At 37.4% G+C, this 20,941-nt stretch overlaps 1 protein-coding gene across 1 annotated transcript in view; it reads right to left on the bottom strand.

Annotated features, from left to right (window-relative positions):
* Positions 1-20,941, bottom strand: part of ush2a (Usher syndrome 2A (autosomal recessive, mild)) — a 378,004-nt gene that overhangs the window by 210,620 nt on the left and 146,443 nt on the right. Inside the window, exons 29-32 of the mRNA XM_041252711.1 lie at positions 20,285-20,488; positions 17,470-17,550; positions 10,036-10,221; positions 7,575-7,688 (exon numbers count right to left, since the gene is read on the bottom strand). Coding sequence (XP_041108645.1) covers positions 7,575-7,688; positions 10,036-10,221; positions 17,470-17,550; positions 20,285-20,488 — 585 coding nt within the window. The remainder of the gene's footprint in view (positions 1-7,574; positions 7,689-10,035; positions 10,222-17,469; positions 17,551-20,284; positions 20,489-20,941) is intronic.

Raw genomic sequence — 20,941 nt, forward strand, 5'->3', positions numbered from 1 at the left:
CCAATGCATCATATTATACTATAGATTTTATACCATCCTTTTTGTGCAAACTGTTAAGATCAGTTACATTGCATTTTATGTCAAAAAATGAAGGAATTCTTAAGAGCTGTTACACGATGTAGTTCCTCCGGGGTCAAAACTAATTGGTGCCCAATTTATATTCTAGAATGATGACCTCAAGCATATTTTATAAATGCACATAGACTATTCAATCAGGGAATTATATCAGAGAGCTGCATGTGAAACTCACTGTTCATATAATAATATGTAAGCACATGACACATTATAGGTAACAAAGCAAATAATTCAAATTATATACAGTACTGTGCAAAAGTTTTAGGCAGGTGTGAAAAAATGCTGTAAAGTAAGAATGCTTTAAAAAATAGACATGTTAATAGATTATATTTATCAATTAACTAAATGCAAAGTGAGTGAACAGAAGAAAAGTCTACATCAAATCAATATTTGGTGTGACCACCCTTTGCCTTCAAAACATCATCAATTCTTCTAGGTACACTTGCACACAGTTTTTGAAGGAACTCGGCAGGTAGGTTGGCCCAAACATCTTGGAGAACTAACCACAGTTCTTCTGTGGATTTAGGCAGCCTCAGTTGCTTCTCTCTCTTCATGAAATCCCAGACAGACTCGATGATGTTGACATCAGGGCTCTGTGGGGGCCGTACCATCACTTCCAGGACTCCTTGTTCTTCTTTACGCTGAAGATAGTTCTTAATGACTTTCGCTGTATGTTTGGGGTTGTTGTCATGTTGCAGAATAAATTTGGGGCCAATCAGATGCCTCCCTGATGGTATTGCATGATAGATAAGTATCTGCCTGTACTTCTCAGCATTGAGGAGACCATTAATTCTAACCAAATCCCCAACTCCATTTGCAGAAATGCAGCCCCAAACTTGCAAGGAACCTCCACCATGCTTCAGTGTTGCCTGCAGACACTCATTCGTGTACCGCTCTCTTTCTGCACCCCAGTTCCTGTGTTTTCGTGCATAGTTGAGTCACTTGGCCTTGTTTCCACGTCAGAGGTATGGCTTTTTGGCCGCAAGTCTTCCATGAAGGCCACTTCTGACCAGACTTCTCCGGATAGTAGATGGGTGTACCAGGGTCCCACTGTTTTCTGCCAATTCTGAGCTGATGGCATTGCTGGACATCTTCCGATTGTGAAGGGAAGTAAGCATGATGTGTCTTTCATCTGCTGCAGTAAGTTTCCTTGGCCGACCACTGTGTCTACGGTCCTCAACGTTGCCCGTTTCTTTGTGCTTCTTCAAAAGAGCTTGGACAGCACATCTGGAAACCCCTGTCTGCCTTGAAATTTCCGCCTGGAAGAGACCTTGCTGATGCAGTATAACTACCTTGTGTCTTGTTGCTGTGCTCAGTCTTGCCATGGTGTATGACTTTTGACAGTAAACTGTCTTCAGCAACCTCACCTTGTTAGCTGAGTTTGGCTGTTCCTCACCCAGTTTTATTCCTCCTACACAGCTGTTTCTGTTTCAGTTAATGATTGTGTTTCAACCTACATATTGAATTGATGATCATTAGCATCTGTTTGGTATAATTGTTTAATCATACACCTGACTATATGCCTACAAAATCCCTGACTTTGTGCAAGTGTATCTAGAAGAAATGATGCTGTTTTGAAGGCAAAGGGTGGTCACACCAAATATGGATTTGATTTAGATTTTTCTTCTGTTCACTCACTTTGCATTTAGTTAATTGATAAATATAATCTATTAACATGTCTATTTTTGAAAGCATTCTTACTTTACAGCATTTTTTCACACCTGCCTAAAACTTTTGCACAGTACTGTATATATATATATATATATATATATATATATATATATATATATATATATATATATAGATAGAGAGAGAGAGAGAGAGAGAGAGAGAGAGAGAGAGAGAGAGAGAGAGAGAGAGAGAGAGAGGTTGTTCCTCGCACCAAGTTATCAGCGAGAACTGCCAGTGACTCTCTATACAGCAAGGATAGTTTACGTGTTTTCAGGGTATTGGCGCAGCAAAAGTAAACCAGCCAAAAGCACAATTTTTCACTTCTAATTCATAGTTCCCAACACTCTTTGGTGAAATGTACTGCAATACAGTAAGAGAAATAAGTCACCAAAGTAAGGTAAAAATGTCCTTCTACGTTTTCTCAAAATTTTTGCAGACCCCCATGCACTTTTATCCACACATATGTATATCACAGGGCATCCGAGTTTAATGACAATTAACTTGTTTTGTCAACATGGAAATATACTAGGGAGCGTAGTTACTGTGACGTCTATGTCATTTATATAAAATTATTTATTTATGAATTTAGTCATTGCCAATGTTTTTTTACCCTGGTTTTCTCCCCAATTTGGAATGCCCAATTATTGTTTTAATCATGGTTCACTGCTGCAACCCCCCAGCAACTCAAGAAACGTAGACTGAGTGTCCTCTGAAACATGTTCCTGCCAATCCATCATTTTTTGGTTCCACAGCGAAGCCACCAGATCTATAGTGATGGAGGGCAACACAGATCTGAATGGCTCCACTGCAGATCCGCAGACACCTTATCAGCTACAGGGGTCGCCGGTGCGAGGTGAACTGTGGATTCCCCTGCCGACCTAATCTCTCCCTACCCAGCAGCGCTCCGCCAATTGTGCACCACCACCTAGGTACCCCTGGTCATGGTTGGCAATGACATAGCCTTGATTCGAACCTGCGATCTCCAGGATATAGGGCGCATCCTGCACTCCATGCGGAGCATATTTACTGGATGTGCCACTTGTGAGCTCCTACATTTTTTTTATATAATAGAAATATAAATTATACAAGGGATTCGAAACTATAATCATCAGTTTGCAAGGGTGTCGAGTTACTGTCAGTGCTACATGATTAGTTGAGACAAGCAGTATTTTGAACGATGAAATCAGCCAGCTGAGAATTCTCTGGACTCTTAAATTTTGGAGATTCATCATCATCATCATTCTGAGATTCTTATCTTGAGCTCTGAAAAATACTGGTTTCCTGTGAGTGTAACGCTTATTATGGTCCCTACTGGCACAAGGATGTATGGTTTCTTCTCGATACTGGTTGATGAGAGTAACGCAATTTGTGTTCCCCACTGGACGAAAAGGAATGTTCATTTCTGAGAATTAGCTATGTTGAAGGATATATATATTGGGTGAAAGTAAAACATAAATAAATATATAAATACATCATTCCGTTACTTAGCATGGGAAGGGGAAGTGAGTGAATGAGTGGGGAGAATGTGTGTTGCTGTTTTCGGGGATTGTAGAGCATGGATGTGACTGGTTTATGACAGTGGCGGGAAACGACGGGAGGTAAAATAAGAGGGTGCATGAGTCTGGATGCTGGAGATAGTCTAGCACTGAACTTCAATGAGAAACTGTGGGTGCGACTGAGCGAGCATGTGAGCTGTGACCGGGGAGAATATGCAGTGAAAGTGCCAAGACTAAAATTCCAGCCCCTGAAAGGAATTCTCTGTAGTATCAAATAAAAGAAACATTTTGAGAATTCAACACCGTCTCCCTGAGTACTACTTCCTAAACATGAAAATGTTACAATATACTAAATGAACGGATCAAGCTTATTATGATAGTTTGCAAAATCAGATGAACGCTTTCAATACAAATCGGGATAATACATAATCATTATTTACAAAATCTTGTATGTCTCGTTACTTGTTAAAAATTGTAACTTTATTGTGCTATACTACTTGCAAATGTTGTAAAATGGAACGGCAGACTAACTTGGTTTGTGCTTTTTAGACACAAAAAAAGCGGATTGTACTGGCATCAAAAACACAAGTCAAGTTAGTAGAAACAATTGGGGCAACCTTGACCCCATCGCTTTTACAGTTGTGCCTATTTGCTTGGTGCTGGCCAAGGTTGCCTCAATTGTTTCTTTTAACTTAGCTTGTGTTTTTGATACAAGTTAGAAGAAACAATAGGGGCAATCTTGGCCCCCATCAGTTTTACTGTTGTGCCTATTTGCTTTCTGCTGGGCACTTTTCATAACTTGATGTTTTATCACATTTCCAATGTGTTTTTGTTTCAATTATTATATACATATACACAGTGGCTCAGTGACACAATGGCACCCCCCCTTGGACTTTTCCACATTTTATTGTGTTATAACATGGAATCAAAATGGATTTAATTAGGAGTTTTTGCCACCGATCAACACAAAAAAGTCAAAGTGAAAAATAAATCTACAAATTGTACTAAATTAATTACAAACAGAAAACAGAAAATAATCGATTGCATAAGTATTCACCCCCTTTGTTATGACTCACCTAAATAAGCTCTGGTGCAACCAATTGTCTTTAGAAGTCACATAATTAGTTGAATGGAGTCCACCTGTGTGCAACTAAGGTGTTTCACATGATTTCAGGTTAAATACACCTGTCTCTGGGAGGTCCCATGTTGGTTAGTACATTTCCTAATAAAAACTACATCATGAAGACAAAGGAACATTCAAAGCAAATCTGGAATAAGGTTCTTCAAAAACACCATTCAGGGGTAGGATATAAGAACATTTCCAAGGCATTGAAAATCCTCCAGAGCACAGTAAAGTCCATTATTAAGAAATGGAGAGAATATGGCACAACTATGAATCTGTCTAAAACACGCCATCCTCAAAAACTGAGTATCTGGGCGAGAAGGGCACTAGTCATGGAGGCCAACAAGAGACCAATGGCAACTCTAAAGAAGTTAGTCTTCCACGGCTGAGCTGGGAGACACTGTGCATACGGCAACAATAGCCCGGGTGCTTCACAAAACTGGCCTTTATGGCACAGTGGCAAAAAGAAAGCCATTGTTGAAAAAACTCACATCAAATCTTGGCTAGAGTTTGTAGGAGACTCTGAGACCAAGTGGAACACTATTCTATGGTCTGATGAGACCAAAATAGAGCTTTTTGGCGTCAATGCTAAGAGCTATGTTTGGCGCAAGCCTAACACCGCACATCATTCTGAGAACACCATCCCGACCGTGAAGCATGGTGGTGGTAGCATCATGCTATGGGGATGCTTCTCTGTGTCAGGGCCTGGAAAGCTGAAGATAGAGGGCAAAATGGATGCAGCAAAGTAGAGAGAAATTCTGGAGGAAAACCTGCTGAAGTCTGCAAGATTCATCTTCCAGCAGGACAATGACCACAAACATACAGCCAAAGCCACACTGCAGTGGCTTAAAAACAAAAAGTTCAATGTCCTGGAGTGGCCCAGTCAAAGCCCAGACCTCAATGCAATTGAGAATATGTGGAAAGAGTTGAAAATTGCTGTTCACCAAAGGTCCCCATCCAACTTGACGGAGCTTGAGAAATTTTGCAAAGTGAATAGGCGAAAATTGAAGTGTCCAGATGTGCAAAGCTGGTAGAGACTTATCCAAATAGACTAATGGTTGTAATTGCTGCCAAAGGTGCCTCTACCAAATATTGACTCAAGGGGGTGAATACTTATGCAATCAATTATTTTCTGTTTTGTATTTGTAATTAATTTAGAACAATCTGTAGATTTGATTTTTCACTTTGACATTATGGACTTTTTGTGTTGATCAGTGGCAAAAACTCCTAATTAAATCCATTTTGATTCCATGCTGTAGCACAATAAAATGTGGGAATGTCCAAGGGGGGTGAATACTTTTGAGAGTCACTGTAACTAACAAGCAACTAGGGATATCAAATAAATGGAACAGTATATACCCCATGTCAGATAAAGAAACACCACATTAGTGATCAATGCTGAGAAAGTAGGTCACCATCACTTACACCCACAGCATGTGAAATCTTTTTAAAAAGTTCTCAAGGTTCAGCCCATTCGGACAAGCTGTCAATCAAGCGCCTGTACTTTGAAAAGGCAGGTTCATATGATCTGTATTAAAATAATGTGGAATAATGTATTGTAAAAGACATTATAATGTTTCACCAAATGTAATGACTTACAATGTAGTAACATTGTTCATGTCTGTTGTAGCACATTTTGTTTTCTTTTTAGATGTAATACCTCTAATCATGTTCAGTGGTTTCTCTTGTACTCTTTTATATGATGGACCCAAGAAAGAACATGCAAGAAGCCACTCTGACCATGATTAGAGGTAGCCCCAGAACATGTATAAAACACATCATGCTGCAGTAAGGATGTGATATTCAGAAATTTAAAAACATTAATTAAAAAAAAAATTAAAACAAGCATGAAAAAGTGACTTGGGGAAAACTTTGATACAAAAACAAATCTCTTAAACAAGAAGAATAATGTGAAACTAGTAAGCAAACAACTCAAAGCCTATAATGATACAAATCTAAAAACATGTTAAAATATGCACCTGAAATGAATATCATTTACAAGCATATAAGAAAAACAGAACTGATGGTAACTGCTAAGCTAATGTACTTATTGAAGAATATCCTAACTAAATCAATTTTGATTCAATGTTGTAGCACAATAAAATGTGGGAAAGTCCAAGGGGGGTGAATATTTTTGAGAGCCACTCTGTGTGTGTGTGTGTGTGTGTGTGTGTGTGTGTGTGTGTGTGTGTGTGTGTGTGTGTGTGTGTGTGTATATACACACACATGTGTATATATATATATATATATATATATATATATATATATATATATATTTTATTATTCCATTAAAAAGGGGCCAAAAAGGCTAAAAAAGTGGGCTGCCATACAAATATCATACTTAATAAAAGTGTTGTATTAAATGCATTGTTATCCCTTATTTACCCAAATATTAGTTATGCAATTATTTTATTCATAAAGGCGGTTGGGATATAGATTTTTGAATAGCACTGCTATTTAGTTACTATATTTAGTTATATATTTAGTTACTAAATATTCCTTTTCTTTTGCATTTAGTCCTTAAAACGTGTCATGAAATCATGACGCTTAAAGAAGGAATTGTCACAACTGACTAATCTGTTACTATTTTGTTATTGCATTGTTGAGATCATTTTTAGTCATTCAATCAACTGAAAACTCAGGTACATCTCATGCCAACAGGTTTACTTTTCCTGGACATAAAGTTTAAATGACAAAGCAAATAAAGAAATTAACTAAAAGGTCTATTGCCACAGTGAGTGTTTTTATACATCAATAGCAGCTAGTATCTTTAAAACAGCCTTCAGCTGTTCAAAAAACTATGGAAATCAAGCGTTTGATTCTCAATTTTATACTTTACTATACAATCAATTCTTTTTAGCCACACTGTCTCTAGATTTACTTCTGTGGCATAGTAAAATGAAGAAGCTTTCATTAATCTTTCAGATGCCTCGTATTAATGACAAGACTCTTGCATGAACAATGTAACAGCAATTAAAAAGTCCATTAATCTGCATTACAGCTATTAAAGATGCATGTCATTAAAGGGTATAGAGTTTGATTCATTTTCGCACCCCCCAAAAAATGAAGCAATTACGCTCTGGCAATGCACTTTGTCATCACATTAGTTTGGAGTTTTCCAGCAAATGGCTCTGCACCATTTTAGCTCGTCTCCAATTTTATTATTCATCATAGAAATGTGTGAGTCAAGACCTTCTAAATTACTTTACCCTCTTGCGGTGTGCTGATGTTCCATGCGCTCAAGCTTTCAGTACAGCCAGCTAGAGTGCAAGCCGTTAGGGTAATGCTATAGTTTGTAAAAGGAACCAGGCCAGTTAAATTGCCTGCAACAGAAGAAAAGGCAAGTGTCATTCTATTTTTCATATTTCATACATGTTTTAAAACTGTGCTGAATCTAATGTAACGACTTCTCAAACATAGCATAATATAACTATAAATTGTGGTAATGGGTTTAAATTAAAAAAGATCTTTATTATCAAATAGTAATATCTCCTATTAATCAAAGAAATGAAAGTGATCCAGGCTGGATATGGAATATGGGACACTAATGATGTTATTTAATAGCGATAGAACGGAGACAGTAGGTCAGGCTGTTTTTAAGCTACCAGTTTCCTTTTTTTGTCCAATAGTCACATTTAATGTCCAGGTGTTTTATATATATATATATATATATATATCTATATATATAGATATATATATATATATATATATATATATATATAAAATTCTACAGATATATCTATAACTCTTTTAACAATGTTTTGTCAAACCAGTGGGTATTTTTTTTGTTTTTCAAAATGTTAAACCTTCCTCTAACTTTACATTGTATTACAGCTGTGTAGGGTGAAATTAGAAAATTAGAAGGATTTACAAACAGAATTCTTTAAGAATTGAAATGTTTAAGGTGTAAGGCTTATTTTACTCAAATAAGTTTACATTTATCTTCTAGCATCTGATGATTAACAAAAGAACCTCTGACAATGAGTAGAATAGCAGTAAGCAAATTGTTTAAAAGGGTAATGTTGGAGTTACTCTGTGCCCTTTACTTATTCATTTATTTACAAACAACTATAAATTGAAAACGCAATTTAGTTCAGATCACTCAGAACATGTAAATCAATTTTTATGTATTTATTTATTGCAAAAACAAATACTTATTATAGCAAGCGTTTGAGTGACTCTTTGGCCAGCTCTCATTGAAATCTGTTCTTCTTCATTATGTTAATCTGTGGGCGGAAAGATTCCTGTCATCTTCAAGTAGCTTACACAGAAGGTAAACACCTTGGCCTATCTATAATTGGCCAGGTGTCTGTATCTGTGTCACCCAGCTTTTAATTCAATTAAAGCACTGCCTGCTCTGCTCTCATTACCCACTCATTTTCTTTCTGATTTTATATCTCACTGTAAAATTTACATTTTGTGTCATGCATATCGTAAATTCAGTTCTCAACGCTATACTGTTAACACAGAGCAAGACAAGCTATCTTTATATGGACATTCAAAGGTACTTCGATTACTTAGAATTAGCATTTCTTGCTACTTTCTGAAGTACATGACTCTGAAACCAGCTAAATTAGAAATTGTTTTTAGTAAACTGGATTAATGCCATTCACATTTGAAATATATATTACTTATACAATAATATTGAGCCCTATAGTTTTTACAAGTTAAAAGAAACATCATAATAAGCCCAATATAACAAAAACACCATGACATTATTTTGTTGCACCAAGAGTTATAGCACTGCTTTCCTATTTGCTCTATTGGACTACTGAAGTCAGTTTTCTGATTTACACATGGTGGGGTCAATTCAAATATGTAAATGGTGTCTTATTTAAATATTGTCACTAATTGAATAATTAATAATGAGTACATTGCTATGAAAACGAAACATCCAAGAGTGAATTTTAGCTTCTTTTAGCATTTCTGCCTGTAAAAATTTAATATTTAATGATTTATATGATGCTATCTAGACTAACAGATATAATAGACTCCATATAATAATAATAATAATAATAATAATAATAATAATAATAATAACTGTGCATAATAATACTAATTGAGTTTCTGGTGACACTGATAAATCCCTCGAGAACACCAAAACTGTACACATAAGGTTGTAATTCTATTAACAGAAGTACAGCCATACAGTATATGTACAGGTTTTGTGTATATTATTTGTTATAATACATGGTGACAGAACATTAAATGGACGGCATGTGGCTGAGGTAATGTTTTAAAACATGTATGTCACTTATTGTACTTGCGTTATTCTACTCTTCAACAAATTTCTCCCACTCTTCAGGACTTTTTTTTTGTGGTATTGACAGTGTTTTGCTGTGTTCTTGTACTGGTGGTAGAGTTTTTTTTTTTTAATTGGGGCAAACAGTTTTATCATCAATCTTATTATACACGGACAACCTTATTAAATATGGGTCTCATGCCACCACCTAATCTTATTATACACAGCTCTCGCGCCACCACCATAATAAGACTGTGAAACACCAAAGTCTGTAGAAAATTATCGTTCACCATGTATAATAATAATAATAATAATGCTTCACAGTTACTACACAATGATAAAGGGTTAAGACCAGAAAAAAAGGGTATTCAATAAACAAGACTGCCAAAAGACTAGCCCGGTTCTACCTTTCAGCCTCTGGATTTTACCTGTTAGGCTGTGGGTGCTGGTGAATTCTGCCGTGATTGGTGGCATACTGGGACTGTCCTCATTGTATGCTTTCAAAACGTACTTCTCAATTACACCTCTGACCCCAGCAGGCTCGTCCCAGCTCACCTCCACGCTGTAACCATTTACACTGCAAACTCTTGAGGGAGTCGGCACACTTTGTGGAACTGTGTAGGATAAAAATGAGAGAGAGAGAGAGAGAGAGAGAGAGAGAGAGAGAGAGAGAGAGTCAGCCCTAAGTAAAGCACCACACATATTCTTCACTTTTAATAGATGTAGTAAATCATTTCTAACCATTAGCATAAATACAATTTATTAGAGTTGTAACTTTTTTCAGCACTGATTTAATATGACTGTACATCTTCTACCATTCATTCCAGGCTATATTTCAAAACGATCAAGAATTACACCTCTTCTGGAGTAGGTTAGTCCTGTAAGAAACATTAATTGTAGTGTCAAATAAATGTATAGATATTGTATTTTAATTTTTTACATTTGCTACTATAAACAAAAATCTTAAACTTTGTACAATTTTATTAAAACTATCGTCAGAAAAATAACAGACTTTTGTTTAAAACATTAAATAACAACATAAATAATAAACAGTAACAAAGAATGATACATGTTTTTATTTTCTTAAGTCACTTTTGTATAGCAAATAAACACTTCGACCAAATTTTCCCAACATTCAAATGATTTTATGGAGTTTTAAATATACATGTGTTTCTTTAATATTTTAAATGTGGCTAAATAAAAATTAGATTTTTAAAGGCAAATATGTTTCATCCCAGTATGCTCAACATAAACAACATACATCTAAGACAAAGGAACCTACTGTAAAACACTCTTGCATGTGGAATAGATGTACATTTGTTTCATATAACCTTTATACAATGAATAGGTGCATTTACACAGAGAACACCTCTGGCCAGTTCCAACTTCATTACAGATGACTGCACCAGGGACACTAAGGCCGGGCCCAAGGAACTCTGTGGCAGGATGATTTATGGTGAGTTCACAAAAAATGCATGTGGACTCCGGAGTGATTGTGAAGAACCCCATGGTTTTCCCTCTCTTTAATACCATTTTCCAGTCGTAATTGTTCAGGGCAGCTAACCAAACCAGGCACATATTCAGATGAGTTATTCCTTTCTAAATGTAGTGCATTTAATATAACACAGCACCCCTGAGTCTTAGTGACACATTTAAACTGCCCCCCCACCCAAGCGACTGGCACAGTTTAAAGAACATACTGTATATATTGGTAGTGTGGCTCTCGGGGTGCAATATTTGAGCAAATCCCTTGTCAAGGACGACTTTTTTTTTTTCATTCTTCCTTTTCTGTACACAGGCATTTTATTGCAATGGAAAAAAAAACATGATTGTTTTAACCACAACATATTATATGTTTTAGGAATACATTTTTATCAGCAATGTGGGTTGTTTGCGTCTAGTTTTGGAGCAAAAGCTTGGGCAGAGGTCCAGAAGCAGAAACCAGCAAAAGGAAAGGTCTGGTCCGAATTTTAGTGTGCTGTATTCTCAGTTACAGGTATGTACTGCCAAGTACAATAGAAAACCACTGCTGAATTATGACTAATAGGGTAGACCTGAAAACATATATAATAGGGCTTGAACTTTTCAGTTTTTATTTTCCATATCTCTACGTCTATTTAAATGTTAATTAGTAGTCTCTGCATCCTAATAAAGAGAAAACTACTAATTAAAGACTGGATTTAAGATTTTTTTTTTCTTTGCTAGAAATCGAGGAGATTTTAAATGATGGACTTGCTATCAGTGTACACTCCATACTGGGTATTTTATGCTGAAAAGAAAATCTATCAGGACAACTCTTAAACAAATGAAAATAACAAAAGCACAACGATAAACCAACTGCATGAATGAAATGCAATTAGGATCAGAAATTAGCAATTAGCGTAATTTGTCACGTCTGTTTGAAATAAAAATTAAGCGAAACAGAATTAGGCTTAGTCAAGATATAAAGGTAAAAACAAGTGACATTGTTTTGTAATTAACAGCTTTTCTGAGCTTAATTAGGAAACAGAATCGGCTCAAAATAAGTTCAAAGGGATGTCACGTGATCAAAAGTAAAACCCGAAAACTTAAAGCCCTACAAACACACACACACACACACACACACACACACACACACACACACACACACACACACACACACATATATAAAAGCAAGAAAACCCATTTGTGCACTGCAAGGCTTAGGTTTTATCAGAGGACATGGATATGTTTGTTTTAATTCAATTTATGAAAAATGAAAAAAAAAAAAAATCTTCACCACAGGGAGACAAGGTTTGAGTAATCATTTACAACAAGTTTTTGTGAACTGACAGAGACAATCATTACAAAAAAAATAATAATTTGGGAAGCTAAACAACAATCTATCTTACACATTTTGAAATCCAAGGAAGGAATTACTAGATGATGATAATAATAATAATAATAATAATAATAATAATAATAATAATAATAATAATAATAATAATAAACACTGTGCAACAATTATTTTTTATTTTTTTTTGGTTCCTGGGTAGTAAGTGTTATTTCCTAATTGCTTATGCCTCAAAAGTATAGAAAATGTCTATTATTCCCCACAAACTTTGCTTTTGTTACCAGGAGAGTGACATTTTGAAATTTACCTATTTTCCAGAACATTCCAGATAGATTCAGTGCTGAGTAAACTTGAAGTAACTTCTAGAACTTTCTAGAACTTTCCAGTAATATAAATAGTAGTATAAATACAGGGGCCTTAAGCCCACCAGTTCAGTTTAGTTCCAGCTGCCTAAGTGGATACATATCTGCATTTTTCTGAGATGGCATCAAGAGGCTGCAAGCATCCGGCAGACACATTTTGCTATGTCTGCGGCCAATTTATCAAGACAAGAGCGAAAAAGTACTCCGTGGAAGCATCTGCTAAGATGAGTGAGGCCTACAAGGCATATTTCGGCATGCCTGTCGGGGATCAAGACAAACCCTGGGCACCTCATTTCACCTGCGAGCACTGCAAAAAAACTCTGGAAGGTAAGATGGACAATTGTTGCTTGGAATTTTATGTTATAAAATTTGTTAAAATTTTTTAAATTGTAAAAGTTTTTAATTTTAAAATGTTTTACAATTTTCAATGTTATTGAAAAAATATATCATATATGAAAAATGTTGCGAGAATCTCTTACACATTAGTCATGGGTGAAATAAATGTATTTTTGTAGGATGGTACAGAGGGGAAAACAGAGCCATGAAGTTCGCTATCCCAAGAATTTGGCGGGAACCCACTGACCACTCAAGCAACTGCTACTTCTGCATGGTGGACCCTTCCAAACGTCGGACTGGCAAGAATGCACCTGCTATCACGTATCCGGACCTTCCTTCATCCATCGCCCCGGTGCCACACTGCCATGAGCTCCCCGTACCCACTCCTCCGGAGAGAGAGCAGCCGTCTTTAGAAGAGAGCAGCAAGTCAGAGAGCAAGGAAGACGTTGTAGATCCAGATGACAATTTCAGAGGTGGAGCTGAGGAGAGAAACCCATACTACCCCAACCAAAAAGACCTCAACGACTTGATTAGAGATCTTGGTCTCACCAAGTCCAATGCCGAGCTTTTGACGTCTAGGCTCAAGCAGTGGAACTTGTTGGATGAAAGTGTGCAAGTCGCAGATCAGAGGAAGCGTCACCAACCTTTTTCCAGCTTCTTCACCTGTCAAGATGGGCTCTGCTTCTGCCACAATGTGACCAGTCTGTTTGAGGCAATCGGAATCGCCTGTAACCAGAATGAGTGGCGCCTCTTCATTGACAGCTCATCCAGGAGCCTCAAAGCCGTGCTGCTCCATAATGGTAACAAGTACCCGTCTCTTCCCCTGGCTCACTCGGTGCACCTCAAAGAGGATTACAACAGCATCAAGACCTTGCTGGACGCCTTGAAGTATGATGAGTACGGCTAGGAGGTCATAGGAGACTTAAAAATGGTGGCATTCCTGATGGGTCTCCAAGGCGGTTTTACCAAGTTTCCCTGCTATCTTTGCCTTTGGGACAGCAGGGACACCAAGGCGCACTACCACAGGCGGGACTGGCCACAGCGGACCGAGTTCTCTGTGGGGAGGAACAACGTCAAGTGGGAGCCACTGGTGGACCCCCGGAAGGTGCTGATGCCACCACTGCACATCAAATTGGGCCTTATGAAACAATTTGTCAGAGCTCTAGATAAGGAGTCGGCAGCCTTCAAGTACCTTCAAGACTTCTTCCCTAAGCTGTCTGAGGCAAAGGTCAAAGCCGGTGTCTTCGGCGGACCACAGATAAAGAAGATCCTGGAGTGCAATGAGTTCCCCAAGAAGCTCACTAGTAAGGAGAAAGCGGCTTGGAACAGCTTTGTCGCAGTGGTTCGAGGCTTCCTGGGCAATCACAAGGCCGAAAACTATGTGGAGCTGGTTGAGACTCTGGTGAAGAACTACGGCACAATGGGCTGTAGGATGTCCCTCAAAGTCCATATCCTTGATGCTCATCTTGATAAATTCAAGGAGAACATGGGAGCGTACTCAGAGGAGCAAGGCGAGCGCTTCCACCAGGATATATTGGACTTTGAACGCCGCTACCAAGGACAGTATAACGAGAACATGATGGGAGACTACATTTGGGGGCTGATTCGTGAAAGTGATTTACAGTATAATCATAAATCTCGAAAAACTACTCACTTCTAAATCTTTTGTAGTCATTTTTGTATTACTTTAGTATAAATACATGTTAATTTGGATTCATATGTTGTTTTTTTCTGACTTTATGTGAACGAAAAGACACAAATTCGCCCGTTTTCTCATTGGAAATAGGTAAATTTCAAAATATCACTGTCCTGGTCACAAAAGCAAAGTTTGTGGGGAATAATAGCCATTTTCTATACTTTTGAGGCATAAGCAATTAGGAAATAACACTTACTACCCAGGAACAAAAATTGTGTTACATAGTGTAATAATCTTTATTTTATAAAGCGCCTAAATGCACGTGCTGTACAAACACAAAAAAACACACAAAACCATATATAGATACAGCATATTAAGTGTATACGTAACATTAAAAAAAATTACACAAACCAAAAACCAAATTATGATAAAAAAAAAGTAAAAGTGTGTCTTTAACTGTTTTTTTTAAAAGCATCAAAGGTCTTAGCATCCCTGATAGATTGAGGAAGGTCGTTCCAAAGTTTGGCCACACAGCGGCAAAAAGATGAAATTCACTCTTATAAATTAAGACTATAAGCAGATTAAAGGAAAGTAATGTAATACATTGGCTCTCAAAAGTATTCACCCCCCTTGGACCCCCTTGGAGTTTTTGCCATTGATCAACACAAAACAAGTCCATAATGTCAAAGTGAAAAATAAAATCTACAAATTGTTCTAAATTAATTACAAATATAAAACAGAAAATAATTGATTGCATAAGTATTCACCCCCTTTGTTATGACTCACCTAAATAAGCTCTGCTGCAACCAATTGTCTTTAGAAGTCACATAATTAGTTGAATGAAGTCCACCTGTGTGCAATTAAGGTGTTTCACATGATTTCAGGTTAAATACACCGATCTGTGGGAGGTCCCACAGTTGGTTAGTACATTTCCTAACAAAAACTACATCATGAAGACGAAGGAACATTCAAAGCAAATCCAGAATAAGGTTATTCAAAAGCACCAATCAGCGGTGGGATATAAGAACATTTCCAAGGCACTGAATATGCCCCGGAGCACAGTAAAGTCCATTATTAAGAAATGGAGAGAATATAGCACAACTGTGAATCTGTCTAGAACAGGCCGTCCTCAAAAACTGAGTATCCGGGTGAGAAGGGCACTAGTCAGGGAGGTCACCAGAGGCCAATGGCAACTGTAAAGAAGTTAGTCTTCCACGGCTGAATTGGGAGACACTGTGCATACGGTAACAATAGCCCGGGTGATTCACAAAACTGGCCTTTATGGCACAGTGGCAAAAAGAAAGCCATTGTTGAAAAAAACTCACATCAAATCTCGGCTAAAGTTTGCTAGAAGACATGCGGGAGACTCTGAGACCAAGTGGAAGACGATTCTATGGTCTGATGAGACCAAAATAGAGCTTTCTGGTGTCAACGCTAAGCGCTATGTTTGGCGCAAGCCTAACACCGCACATCATCCTGAGAACACCATCCCTACCGTGAAGCATGGTGGTGGCAGCATCATGCTATGGGGATGCTTCTCTGCATCAGGGCCTGGAAAGCTGAAGATAGAGGGCAAAATGGATGCAGCAAAGTACAGAGAAATTCTGGAGGAAAACCTGCTGAAGTCTGCAAGAGACCTGGGACTTGGGAGAAGATTCATCTTCCAGCAGGACAATGACCCCAAACATACAGCCAAAGCCACGCTGGAGTGGCTTAAAAACAAAAAGGTCAATGTCCTGGAGTGGCCCATTCAAACCCCGGACCTCAATCCAATTGAGAATATGTGGAAAGAGTAGAAAATTTCTGTTCCCCAAAGGTCCCCATCCAACTTGACGGAGCTTGAGCAATTTTGCAAAGAAGAATGGGCAAAAATTGCAGTGACCAGATGTGCAAAGCTGGTAGAGATTTATCCAAATAGACTCATGGCTGTAATTGCTGCCAAAGGTGCCTCTACCAAATATTGACTCAAGGGGGTGAATACGTATGCAATCAATTATTTTCTGTTTTGTATATGTAATTAATTTAGAACAATCTGTAGATTTTATTTTTCACTTTGACATTATGGACTTTTTTTGTGTTGATCAATGGCAAAAACTCCTAATTAAATTCATTTTGATTCCATGTTGTAAAACAGTAAAATGTGGAAAAGTCCAAGGGGGGGTGAATACTTTTGAGAGCCACTGTACAGTTGTTTAATTTAGGTTTCAACATGCTTTTATTTCTATAAATTGTACTTGTTATAAAACCAGAATACCTACAAAAACATATCTGCACAATTGGACAAAAGATACAGTATAAAGAAGCTAAGAGATCTAAGTAACTCAGCTTCCTTTAACCTTTTGCACCCTGTAGAAATACTTTCACATCTATACTGTATGTTGAGACACTAACAAAGTATCTGTGCAAATGTTATGGTATCTAGAGAGAAAAAAAATCAAAATATTTAAGTACCTTCATCAAAGACAAATGATTTATTTTATAGAACTGGCTACTCCATTTATATTAAACCGCTCATTTGTCGACTCCAACACAACAGAACCTGATAAGATATCGGAGATGGGATCTCATCTTGTTTGACACTTACATTCATTGGTCTGATAAGGATAAAATGAGACTTTTGAAAACTGTGACACAAACTAATATGTGTTGTTCTTTGCTTACACAGTACAAGAGTTTCAATGAAAGAGGGGGGGGGGGAGGGATAAAAGATGTTTACCAGCTTCTCTTGTGCGGCCTCGTTCCCATGGGCTGGATGTTGATCCACCGTCATTCGAGGCAACAACCCTGTACAAGTATTCTAACAGTAGACAGAGACAAATCAATTAAAACCTGGGATTAAAAGTAAAATCAGGCTTGAGAGAGTACTAGTTATCTAGACACATTTGGTTACTTAGTGACTGTAGCTCACAAAATAATTTCATAAATCTTACCTGCTGCAAACTGTCACTTGTTCTACTGCTCTGAAAGTTTTGAAAATACAAATAATAAACATGTGTACAGACATGCTTTCAGCTAGGATCATGCTTCAACTCTAAAGATACTACTGAGGTGAAATGACCTTGTGTAAGGCATTCAAAACTGAGAACATTCTTTAACCTAGTGTACTACCAGATATTATGCTTCAAAATTGCTACAAATACAAAAAATTACTGTTTACTATAACATATTTCTTTCAACACTGCACATCTGAGACCTATGTAATTAATGGAAGTGCTAAACTAGTAAGATTTAGGGGATTATGTTTAAACTACAGTCATTTCAACATATTTATACAGTAGCCTCCGTGTACAGGAACACCTCTTAAGAGAACACCCTTGTGGTGAAACTAATTTTTCCCATTGTAAATAATTCGCTTAATGGAACAGGAGCTTCACTTAAAAGAACACCTTTTTGGCACCACTAGCGATTCGTTCACAACTGGTACAGTACTGTTTTGTAACCTGATAACTCATCATCATCAAACTTAAATTCAAATGGTTTATTCAACCTTTTAAAATGTGTCATTGCAAGAGTGTCTTGAGGCACACTGATTGGTCTGTTCAATCTTTCCAGAATCGCCATCATATCATTGCCTCGTTTTGTATTTTGATTTCTACGAGTGCACTTCATTGCTACAAAATGGCATGTAAACAAAAGGCGAAACATGCTGCTGATTCTCTTGCTACAAAAAGTTGGAAAGTGTTCGAGCACCTGAAAAAAACCTGAATCAGACACAAGTCACCAAGTAATTTGGTGTTTTCCATTCTGGTGAATTGTTTCACCACTCTGTTAAATAATGTGCATGTCTTGAATATTGCTCCTGTACATGTACTCATAATTAATCTAGAGCTGCTGCAGCATTTGTGTGTTGCAGGGCTGTGTTAATTTAGTTTGACAGTTAGTTTAACATTAGTTTGTCTACTTTATTATTGTAGTTTATTAACATACATCTGTCATTTGCCTATTGCTTTTCTCTTATTTAGCCTGTTTATTTCATATGCTGATGCACGTGTGTCATGACAAGTAATACATATTTATTTCTTTACTGATTGTTATTGTGTCTGGTGGTCAACTCCGTCTTAGAGAACACTTCGGCTGAAAGAACATTTGGCTTGCTCCCAAAGGGGTGTTCTCTTAGCCAGCGATGACTGGATCAAAGAGTGACATATTAATACATGTATTTACAGTAAGCCACACATTCATTGTTACTTATTTGTAAAACACAGTTCAGCTGGTTTTTTTTGTTTTGTTGTGTTTTTTTTCCAGTATCAATTGAATTCATCGGCATGATGCTGTTATGAACAAGGATGTGAAGAAAATTCAGATTTTTTAAAGAGAAAAAAATGCAAATTCACTTTAAAAAAAAAGTGCATTTACAAAATTGGGCTACCAGATGGTCTGGCATCCAGTACTATACAATTTCCACTTAGTATTAAACAATAAACAATACCAGCCTAAAGAGGAAGTGAAGTAAGCAAGAATACTAAGTCTACTACACGTTCTTACACATGTTAGCAGTTGGTATTTCAAAGCAAAAGCATATTTTTTATGGCTAGAATGGGGTAAAAAATATAAGGTAAAATTAAATATTTAACTGTAAAAGTTGGAGAAAGTCCTATAAACCACATTGCCTCTAGATGTAGATAATAGTTGTTCCAGGTAATCCTAATACTTCAATAAAAATTAAAAATAAATGTTGTGTTACAGCATGTATAGAAATGCAACAGCAAACTATGTATATTTGTGTGTGTAGATAATTGTGACGGAAACATTCTCGTGATGAATCTTCCTCCCGACCTGTGAGGGCGCTAAAGAACGAGAGGAGAAGTATCTGGAAGGGCTGGCCTGACAGTTCATTTCCGGGTCAGGGAAGTGGGTCAGCCTGGAAAGAAGCGCGACTCTGTTGTAAGACCGTATTGATTTGAAAGGTAAACGAGAGGCAGCTGCAAGTAATAAGGCAGCTGCAAACACTTACCTAGATGTCACGTGGGATTACATATAGGGGCCAGGGTAACGCTGATCTTTTCCTTCGTTTGGGTAACATGAGGAGAGAAGGACTGCGAGAGGAGCTCTCAGAGTGTATTGCGTGTTGTGTGTTGTCTTTGTTTGTTTATAATTGTCTGTCTTTTTCGCACCACTAGACAGTTAACGCACACCTCCGGAGCTGTCGCCACATAAAGCACTATCCGGAGCACCACTGCACAGAGCACCTGCACGTTTTAATATCACCCAGGACTGGTGACCGTGCCTTTGTTTGTGTGTGAGACTGTACTGTGTTCACCATCCCCGCGCTTTACACATTGTTGTGTACTGCCGGAGATTTATTATTTGACGGCCGCCAGACCTGGAAACAGCAGAAATAAACACTTGTTCACTGAATCACTGTTGTCTGTTCATCACTCCTGCATCGCATTACCACTACACCTGTTCCCCTTACCAACCACTTTGCCACAATAATGTATTGTGAATAAAAGAAAATGTGGTAGTACTTGTTGAGTCTTGGGCACAAGGATATTGTAAGTCCACACCCTTTACCCATATTGTTTTTTTACCAGAAAAGGTCTGTAAATGATGATCCTGCACACTTCGATCCTCCCCCGCATACACAAGAATGGAGTCATTTCCCCTGCAGTTAACAGTCGTGTCAGTTGACAGGCATCCATCCAGATTGACTCTGACAGCATTGCTGGACACAGCCGCCAAGTTTACGACAGCACCTTGTGTAAATTTAACATCCTTTATACAACCACCAAAACCTGGCAAGTGATAAAGAATGAATGTCACGTATTAGGCTTCCATCATTTTGAAAATCAGTTGAATTGCACTCTACTAGAATTAGAACATTCCTTTCCAAGGTATAACTAAACCAGAAAATGTATTAATATGCAATACAATTCACATAGCATCTTACATCCCAAGGATCCCAAAGAGCTTCACATAAAGAAAACAAAACTATTAAACCATCAAATGAAATATGTCTAATACAAAATGTAACACAATGTAAACCTAAAAAGTGACAGAAAATGTGACTTTGATTATACAATTAGAAAAAACTAAGATAAAAAGCTAGCTTGTGAAAATAGAACAATGAAAAAAGGCCAAAAAAATATAAGCAAGCCAGGTTTCATTTTTATATTTCTGTGTTTACTGCAGTTCACAATAAAACTAAAAGTCAATTTTGGTAAGCACACCAGAACACTGAAAAGTTT

Source organism: Polyodon spathula, chromosome 6, assembly GCF_017654505.1.
Source record: "Polyodon spathula isolate WHYD16114869_AA chromosome 6, ASM1765450v1, whole genome shotgun sequence".
Lineage (NCBI taxonomy): Eukaryota > Metazoa > Chordata > Actinopteri > Acipenseriformes > Polyodontidae > Polyodon > Polyodon spathula.